Source organism: Dipodomys ordii, unplaced genomic scaffold, assembly GCF_000151885.1.
Source record: "Dipodomys ordii isolate 6190 unplaced genomic scaffold, Dord_2.0 Scaffold197, whole genome shotgun sequence".
NCBI lineage: Eukaryota > Metazoa > Chordata > Mammalia > Rodentia > Heteromyidae > Dipodomys > Dipodomys ordii.
Window position 1 is genome coordinate 2,429,172 of NW_012267413.1, and position 10,220 is coordinate 2,439,391.

The window sequence follows — 10,220 nt, forward strand, 5'->3', positions numbered from 1 at the left end:
GGCCCGCGACCCCAGCGCGGAGCAGCGGGGCCCCTCGCGGTTTCCAGGTCTGAATCCCAATTGCTTGAAAAACAAAAGGCAAAGCACCCACAAGCCCGCGCTCCTCCCGGTGCTCGCGCGGCTGCAGCCGCTCCCAACCCGGAGAGCCTCGACCTCGGGCTGCCCAGCGCTGGCCGCGGAGCTCCCAGCGACGCCCCCCCCACCCCCAGCCTTTCCGCCAGAACGGCGAGGCTGACCCGGAGGCTGGCTCGCAAGGCTTCCCTTCCCCTGGTCTTGTTTTGCCAATGCCTAAAGAATAAAGGCACAAGCAACCCGATCAGTACCTTACCCATTACAGAAGAACTGATCAAAGCCAACCATCCTCAAGTGCCAACACAAGATGCACACCCTGAACTGTGACCTCGCCGTGGCTGGAGTTCTCCCCCTGGCAGAGCTGCTGGAATCTTTCGAGGAAGAGTGGTTTGTCTGCCACGTTGTGGTTGAGGCTGGAACCTTCACCGACCACCCTGAAACCCAGATACAAACTTCAAGCCAGCTCCACCTTTTCAGAATGAATGCCCTTCTGAAAACGTGACCCCACACCATTTGGACTAAATAGACATTTTAAAAGCCATCGAAGAATTAACGACCTTAAATCCATTTGCCAGTAGCACGTCTTTATTTAGCACCTGTGGGTACAGAGCACTATACAAGATGAGGTTTTCAGTGCATCTGACCATCACACATGTAGACAAGAGATACACAACACTACATTATATATAATATATATATATTAAAGTTCTGAGAAACCATGTAATGGTTAGTTGTTGAGGAAAACTTCCAGAGACCTTGCATTTTGAGGAGGAAAAAACGCAAATTTGGAAAAGTAGAAAACAGAAACAATACTTTAAAAAGGGCAAATTGAACAGGTGTGCCAACTCAGTGTGCAAAGGATTACAGAAGAGTTTGGAAAAAGCATGAATGGGATGCTGCAGAACAGGAAAGGGGCAGACACCAGCACACATGCAAGCATTTTGTTCCCCAGGCAGTGGTATGGCTTACCTTGCTAGGTCAAAAAGAAAACCTTGAAGACAAATCTAGGGGAATCATTTCTCAGAAAACCAGAGAGGTCACATAAGGCAGAGGAAGAGCTCTTTCACATTTTTAAAAATATGAATACACAGATCTCTAAGGAAAGCCTAACAGGAATGACAAAGACCAAAACACAGGGAAACAAAGCTGGGAGGTGTGAGCATATGCAGGAAAACTAGATATAATCAAGTAAACATATGTAAAATACTGCGGGGCAAGATGAGATATTAAAGAAAAAAACCTGAGGAGTTAAAATTATGAGACAAGGAGAAAACAGTAAGTGAATTGGAAAATTAAGCCGAGGAAAGTTCCCAGAAAGCAGAACCAAAAGACAGTTACAAATCAAGAAAAAAAGAACCGATCTTGAGTAACATTTGAGTAACAGGAATTCCAGGAGAATCATTTTTTGTTGTTGTTGTTCTTCTTCTTGCTGGCCGTGGGGTTTGAACTCAGAGCTTGGTGCTCTCTGAGCGCTTTTTGTTCGAGTCTACAGTTCTATCACTTTGAGCCACAGTGCCACTTCCCGTTGTTTTTTTCTGGTGGTTAACTGGATGACTCTCCTGCCTGGGCTGGCTATGAGCCTCATTATTTCAGCCTTCTTAGTAGCTAAGATTACAGGTGTGAGCCACTGGCGTCCGACTAAGATGAATGTTTAAAGAAACAGCTTAAGATAATTCCCTGTATAAAGTTTTCAGATTGAAAATTTGTTACCCAGTATTAACGATGAAAATGGTCTCTTACCAGAGACTGAATATTGGGGCCAAGGAAAATACTGGAAAGCTTTTAAGGACACAAGAACTTTATATCCTGCCAAGACAGGACTCAAATATACAATGGAAACAGACATTTCAAAAATGCAGTCTCAACCATTTACTTCTCATTTTTCCTTCTCAAAAGTTATTCTACAAGCTGGGTGCTGGTGACTCATGCCTGTAATCCTAACTTCCTCAGCAGGGAAGCTGAGATCTGAGGATAACGGTTTGAAGCCAGGTAGGGCAGGAAAAGTCCGGAAGACTCTTTAGAGCTATTTAAAAAAAGCTGGAAATGAACTGGCTCATGTGGTATAACACCAGCCTTGAACAAAAAACTAAGCGTCAGTTGCTAGGCCCTGGGTTTGGCCACAGTACTGATGCATGTATATGCATGCACACATGTGTTATGCTACAAATGAAAACAACCCAGGTTGAAATAGAATACCTCAGGTCTCTGAATGTGAAATAGACAACAAAATATTTCTTCCAAGAAATATTTCCCATACTATTCAACTTTTTTCACCTTATTTTAAGTGCATTGTTCTGAATAACTTGCCTCACTTATCTGTAGGCTGGTAGGTGATATATTTCGCTATTTTCCCTAGCTCTTTACTTTCCTATTCTTTCAAAGAACTTCAGATTAAATTTTCATCTAATTTGGTATTTTTAGAAATCTGGGCCCAAATTTAAAGGTTTCTGTTTACAAGATAAACAACCCAGAATCAAGTCCAAGATAAATAAAAGCTTTAAGGAGAAAAAAAGCCCAATCCTTTGGACTAGTAATTTTAATTACTTGTTTTAAAAATCAGCATTACTAATTATTAAAAATTAGTATTCCGAGGGGAAGTTCCTGGCGACCAAATACACATTTTTCTTAGGGATAAAATTGGCTTTGACACTTGGGAGTTTCCTATCCCCCTCTAGATGATGAGAGCTAGGAAACCTGTAACAAAATGTCAATTCCTCTTTCTGTGTAGAAAAGCATTTGAAAATTATGCTCAGGAGATACCATGAAGCTGCTTCTGATTCTACACTCAGAACTTTTTTGGGGGGGCCAGGAACAATTCCTTCCAGCCGACAGAAATTTGGCCATTTCAAGGTTTCCTTTACTTATAGACAGCTTTATTCTATTAACTAATATGTTATCAGAATATTAGGGTTCCTTCAGGTTTCTACTCTTTTTGTCCAGTCTGTATTGAGGAAGGAAAAGAGGGAGAGGGGATTAATCTCAGTGCTGACAGAATCTTACTGAAGAGCTTGCACCACACCCAAATGTTTCCTTGAGCCAGACCCAGCTTCTCTAACAAGTGTTAAAATCCTTTGGGGAGGGTTACGGTGGAGCTCATGCTTGTTTAGCATGCATAAGGCCCTGGCATCAATCAAAAACAAAAACAAAACAAAGAAATCCCCAAACACATGGGAGGAATACATATAAAAAGTTCTCCCTCAGGTCCTACAACTGCTCATCACGTAGCTCGTAATGGGAAATGATGGGTCAGGAATTAAACATCAGTTTTTGTAGGTGAAAGATGAAATTTGGCCCCTTGGGGCATAAATTAAAAAATAATGACCACAAAAAGCATTTTAGAAACAGTTGAATTCTTTTGTAACTTCTTTTTCTTAATATACAATTTACAAATAAGTTAAAAATTGTACAGTGATAAATTCATATAAAATATATTCCCATTTTACTCAGGTAAAGCTAAACAGCAGTAAAAATGAGATACCCAATGCATATGAAAATGTCCTTATTGTGTTCCTGGCATTTCTAAGTTAATCAAATAAAATATGGATTCCCCCAATCAGGATAAACAGAGGAATTACTTTGGTGGACATCAACCTAAATTAATTCCACTGATAACTGACGGCTCTAATTTCAGGCATTATCTACATGTTTATAATATTTTTTTCCTACAATTATTAACCCCACACTGGCAGAGGATTTCCTTGTCAGGCATAGTTCCAGCTTCATAACCATAATCCCATGTTAGTTCTGTTCTTGCTTTCAAATACCTAGGAAGTAGAAGTTAAAAAAATTACGAATCACCCTAATCACCAGATGACCAAAATTAAGTATCAATTTTCACATCAACATAATTAACCATCCCAAACAATGTTCTATTATCTCTTCCAGAACCCTCAAAATAGGAATGAATTTTGTAAGAGTAGTCAATGACAGAAGGAATCCCTAAACAAGGGTGTTTTGTGAACATGAAACCTGATGTACATAAGCAGATGAGGAACTATCACTGATTCCTTGAACTCAGCTGGTTGAGAGATTTGACCTCAGCTATTTCAAAAATTAATGGTAACTGAGAATAGGAATAGAAATCTCAAGTATTCAATACAGTTAACATTTCTGTACTCAGATCACACTCTGATTTGGATTTTATTTTCCATGTCCTGGGTCTCCTAATATTCACAAGTTCATAATTTTCAGGATATACTACTACATTGTGCGTGTGTGTGCTGAAGAGGACTTGAATTCATAGTCTGGACACTGCCACTGAGCTTTTTTGCTCAAGGCTAGTGCTCTACCACATAAGCCACAGCTCCATCTCTAGCTTTTTGGTGGTTAACAGGAGGTAAGAGTCTTGCTGACTCTCCTACTCGGCTGATTTCAAACTGCAATCCTCAGATCACAGCCTCCTGAGTAGATTAAAAGTGTGAGACACTGGTGAACAGCTATTCTAGTTTTTGTTTAAGTGCCTAAAAAAAGTATAACAAAGAGTTCTGTAAACATAAAAAAAGTGCAAGGATTCAAAGTTCTGCTCATTAGGAACAGTTTAGGATAATTGAGTAATCTAAAATAGTTATGTGGGTCTACAGTACACACTTTTTTTTTTTTAACTGTTTTTTTTTTTTGTCTTTTCTTTTTTGGTACTGGGGATCGAACCCAGGATGTTGCACTTGCTAGACAAGTGCTTTGCCACTGAGCTACATCCCAGCCCTACACACTGTTTTTATATCGTTACTTTTAGAATCTTAATTGCAGAATGAAATTGTAAAGGCAAAATCAGTTTCAAACCTGTTGGTGAAGAATGCCACCAATGGAAAATTCCTGTCATGTGTTTCTACAAAAACATTCTGTACCAAGAGATTTGGACAACAACTATGCTGTTAAAAAAAAACAAAACAAAAACACAGGTCAGATATAACAAACTCTGGTATTTTGCTTTATAGTATAAGAATACCATTCTGTTTCCAACACATCTGATTTTACTCTTTTTATATTAATATATAAAATACCAATAGCTCATGTTAATTCTAATAATAGTAGAAACCTACTAAGAAAAACCCTGTTTATATATTTTGATATCTTGCTGACACAAATGCAAAATGTCACAAAAAATTTTAAATGGGGATAATTTGTCAGGAGTTCTCTTTATCTTACATATTTACTAATACATATTTATAGAGTGAAATACAAAATATCAATTACAAATATTAATATTGTATTCATGGTATTAATATTTAACAATAAAAAATTTGGTATACTAGTATAATGAATATAATTAACATAGCTTACTAATATTATTGGTATTAATGAAACCACGTGTTCAAACAAATTTACTTATTACAAAATACATGATCCATGTGGAAAAAGGAGACCAGAGCCAAGTATTGGTGGCTCAGTCTGTAATCCTAGCTTCTTGAAAGGTTGAGAATGGAGGATTATGGTTTGAGGCCAGCCAGGGCATAAAAGCTCATGTGACTTTTTCTCAATTGGTAACAGGTTGTGGTGGCATATACCTATCCTTCTAGAGCTGTAGGAGGGTGAAGAGGGTAAGGAGGATGGGGTTTAAGGCCAGCCAGGGCAGAAAAGTCTCCATGAGACTCATGTCAGAAAAAGTTGTGTGTAGTGATATTTACTTGTCAGGCTAGGTATAACAGGAAGCCCCAGATGGGTGGACTGATTGATATCCAGGTAGGAGGTAAAACCCTTTCTCAAAAATAACCAAACAAAAAAGGGCTGGAGGCATGGATCAGCATTACAGTACCTGCTTATCAAGTACAAAGCCCTGAATTCAAACCCCAGTAACACTAGAAAACAAAAAGCTGAGTCCAGTTAAGGAAGTCAACTAGCATCTGTCAACATTTTAGTTATCCTAATGCCAGTGTTTTTCCTCCCCTATGACTATATATACACCTTGTAAAACAGAATCATCACATACATATGTATGGCACTCTTGCTCAGCTTTTTCAACTCAAGGCTGGTGTAATACCACTTCAGCCACACCTCAAGTCCATCCTTTTTCCTCCTGTTAACTGGAAGTAAGAGAATCTGAGATTTTTCTGTTCAGGCTGGCTTCAAATCTTGATCAGAGATCTTAGTCTCCTGAGTAGCTAGGATTATAGGCATAAGCAATCAGCACCTGGCTTTAAAAAGCAAATTGTAAGATAAAGAATGTAAAATTCTATATTTTATATATAAAAAAGGGAGTGTTGGTAGACTAGGGCCAGAGTGACAGAGGCACAATTCTTTTTTTTTTTGGTCAGTCATGTGACTTGAATTCAAGGCCTCAATGCTGTCCCTGAGCTCTTTTTCCCTCAAGGCTAGCACTCCTACCACTTTAAGCCACAATGCCACTTCCATTTTTTGAGTGATTAATTGGAAATAACAATCTAAAGGGGACTTTTCTAACCAAGCTGGCTTTGAACTGCATTTCTCAGATCTCAGCCTCCTGAGTAGCCAGGATTACAGTCAAGAGCCACTGGTGCCTAACCTTGAGACACAATACTTAACGCAGGGCCAAAAAGATAACAAGTTTCCTCAAAAAAAATTTTTTTTTGTTGGTCATGGAACTTGAATTCAGGGACTGGGTGCTGTCTCTAAGCTCTTTTGCTCAAGGCTCAAGTGCTCTACCACTTGCAGCTACAGTTTCACTTTCAGTTTTCTGGTGGTTATTGGAGATGAGAGTCTCATGGTCTTTCCTGCCTAGGCTGGCTTGAACCACAATCCTCAGATCTCAGCCTCCTGGGTAGCTAGGATTATAGGTGTGACGCACCAGCACCCAGCCCTCAAAAAATTTTAATATGAAAAATAAATACAAAACATTTTTTAGCCTCGTTAAAAATAAAGAGCTATGGAGAGATATATAAGCAAGTGATTTCTCTGATGGATATAGCCACTGTTTACCCTCCCCACAAGGCTTCAAACAAGATGATGCCATCTCCTTGTACTACCTCCGTTCTAGTATACTCAGCTGTCTGCTATCTTCTCCACACATTCATCTATCACAAGACTCACACAGAGGTTACATCTCCATGGTATTTCTTGAACAAGTCTGTCATTGCTTAATTTCAACAATGATTTCATATCCACACATTTTCTTTTAACTTGAACAGGTGAACTTGAAAACATTTTGTTAGTTAAATTCCCTGGGTACTGGGTATTAACTCAGGGCCTCACTCCTTTTGCTTTTATCTCAACAACAGAGACTCTCACTAACTTCCCCCACATTGGCCTCAAACTCATGATCTTCCTGCTTCTGCATTCTGAGTAACTAGGATTACAGGTGTGCACCACCATTGAGTTTTTAAATATTTTTCTTACATACCATTTCTTACAGATATTTTGTTTGTTTTTTTGGTCAGTTGGGCCTGGGCACTGTCCCTCAGCTCTTCAGCTCAAGGCTAGTGTTCCTGAGCCACAGTGACACTTCTGGCTTTTTCTGCTTATGTGGTGTTGAGGAATCCAACCCAGGGCTCATGCATGTGAGGCAAGTACTCTACCACTAAGCCACCTTCCCAACCCTTCTTACATTTTTTTTTAAAAGCAAATGTTTACTGTTATGAAGTTTGAAGCACTTTGTATTTGAAGCACTTTGTATCAATTCCTTTGTCCCTCACAACATTCTAAACATTATTATGCTCCTATCTTAAGAATAGGAAGCAATGCATCAAGAAGATACCACAGGCATTCACGTGGAGAACTAGAACCCCAACCCAGGGAGTCTGGCTTTATAATCTGTTAATTTATTTTTCAAGGAAGCAGAGGAAAAAACTTGCTTAGCAATATGACTCTAAGCACCTATACTCACATTAAGGAAGCGGCCCACATTTCCTTCTTTTGAGGCATCCAATAAAAACACACTCCCCTCATTGAACTTCATTAAAGAATCAGATGAAGTATTCTTGATTTCACTTGACAACTCTTCACAAAAGACTTGCTTGTTTTGATATGCTGAAGGATTTTCCTCTTGGGACTTTTGTATTTGAATCACAAATTTCTTTTTAATATTCTCAATATCCAATACGGCTGCTTGGTTACATCTACCTCCTTGTGGAATTTCTTCTCTACATTTAGTTATATCTATCACATCTGATTCAATCAGCTGTTTGTCTTTAGAATCTTCAAACAGGTTTGAATTCGAGTCCCCTGGTTAGACATTATTGGAAGGAATCATTAGGAAATACATTTGGATGAGCAACAGTGCTGAGATTAACAATAGTAATGAGGTGGTATTTGCTTTTTCACAATCTTTACAGTACATTAAGAGAAGTAGTATTTAATTTTACAAACAAAAACTTTGAGTCTCTGAGGGATAGAGTCTAACCCATAATTATAATGAGAATTGGGGTAACAATCCCAAATATGTTTGGCTTCTGAAGTCTACCTTCTTTCTACTATATAACTACACCTTTTGATAAAATTTTCTCACTACTTTATTTAATATGAAATCCTAACAAATTACCTTTGTTCTCTTCAACTGTAACTTGCATTAAGTATATTCTAAACAAGTACATGTGGAAGGATTAGGAGGCACCATAGGCCTTCTATGCCAATAGAGAGACCAGGAAGACTATCAGAGTTACTATCTGTAAGCCTCAACAACTGTTTAGGGAGGAGTTTGTGCATATTAATGTTTGGTGTTTTGCCAGAGGGTCATGCAACATTTATGCCTTTATTTTTATTTATTTGTTGGTCGTGGGGCCCGAACTCTGGGCCTGGGCACTGTCCCTCACCTCTTCAGCTCAAGGCTAGCACTCTACCACTTGAGACACAGCTCCACTTCTAGCTTTTTCTGTTCATGTGGTACTGAAGAATTGAATCCAGGGCCTCATGCATGCAAGGCAAGCACTCTAACACTGAGTCACCTTCCCAGTTCCCATTTATGCCTTTATAAATATTAGTACTTTAAAATGGAATGAACTGGTCAATAACTTTTCCTAACCAATAATGGAAATACTTCTGAGAATATTTATGTATGAATGTATATTAGATGGAACAACTAAAATAATCTTTCTTTTTTTGAAGGCCACTTATATTGTCTAACTCAAGAAACAAAGAAATTATACTTCAGTCAAAAAGTATTTGTTGGGGCTGGGAAGGTAGCTCAGTGGTAGAGTGCATGCCTTGCAAGCATGAGGCCCTGGGTTCGATTCCTCAGCACCACATCAACAGAAAAACCCGGAAGTGGCGCTGTGGCTCCAGTGGTAGAGCGCTAGCCTTGAGCTGAAGAGCTGAGGGACAGAGCCCAGGCCCAGAGTTCAGGCCCCATGACTGGCAAAAAAAAAATTTTTTTTTTAAAAAAGTATTTGTCAGCTGAACACCAGTGCCTCACACCTGTAATCCTAGCTACTCAGGAGGCTAAGATCTAAGGATCACGGTTCAAAGCCAGCCTGGGCAGGAAAGTGAGTGAGACTCTTGTCTCCAATTAACCACCAGAAAACCAGAAGTGGCACTGTGGTTCAAGTGGTAGAGCACTCGCCTTGAGCTGAAGAGCTCAGGGACAGCGCCCAGGGTGGAGTTCAAGCCCCATGACCGACCAATAAAAAAAAAAAAAAAAAACCAGAAAAATGTATGTCTGGAAATAGAGCATAAAAGCTCAGAGACAGTGTCTAGACCTTGAATTCAAGTCCCAGGATCAGAAAAATAAAAACTAGTAGTAGAATAGTTGTTACTAGAGTCTGAGAAGGAGGTGGTGGAGAGGTTGATGGCATTAGGGAGGTATTGGGGGCTTATAACTTCTGTTATATATAGTACAGCAGGATAAGAATCATATACATTTGTTATTATACCTATTAGTTTTATATTTTATATATGAAATTATATATTTTATTATATATAATAGTTTCACTTCAAATTGAGAGGGCTTTTAATGCTTCAAACAAAAAGGAATGTCTTCAGGTGAAAGATACACAAGTTATCCTGTGTGATTAATATGCATCAAATACATGATACACTGTATCACATAAGCATGTAGAACTGCAATGTGTTTATTAAAAGTATTTAAAAAAGAAATTCTATTTCTTGAAAATAAATCCTCTTAATTCACTGCTGTTGTGGCAATTGTTCTATAGTGCTCGTGTGTGTGTGTTTATTTTTTGGTGCTGGACCTAGGACTTGAATTAAGGGCCTGGGTGCTGCCGTGTGTGTGTGTGTGTGTGTGT

At 39.0% G+C, this 10,220-nt stretch overlaps 2 protein-coding genes across 6 annotated transcripts in view; both read right to left on the minus strand.

Annotated features, from left to right (window-relative positions):
- Positions 1-415, minus strand: part of Phf11 (PHD finger protein 11) — a 27,849-nt gene extending 27,434 nt beyond the window's left edge. Inside the window, exon 1 of the mRNA XM_013034834.1 lies at positions 329-415. Coding sequence (XP_012890288.1) covers positions 329-332 — 4 coding nt within the window. The 5' untranslated portion in view covers positions 333-415. The remainder of the gene's footprint in view (positions 1-328) is intronic.
- A 2,460-nt stretch (positions 416-2,875) lies between these two features.
- The window catches only part of Setdb2 (SET domain, bifurcated 2), a 35,900-nt gene continuing 28,555 nt past the window's right edge, over positions 2,876-10,220 (minus strand). For all 5 annotated transcript variants that reach the window (XM_013034836.1, XM_013034838.1, XM_013034835.1 and 2 more), the window contains exons 12-14: positions 7,868-8,205; positions 4,852-4,940; positions 2,876-3,836 (exon numbers count right to left, since the gene is read on the minus strand). In XM_013034836.1, coding sequence (XP_012890290.1) covers positions 3,719-3,836; positions 4,852-4,940; positions 7,868-8,205 — 545 coding nt within the window. In that variant the 3' untranslated portion in view covers positions 2,876-3,718. The remainder of the gene's footprint in view (positions 3,837-4,851; positions 4,941-7,867; positions 8,206-10,220) is intronic.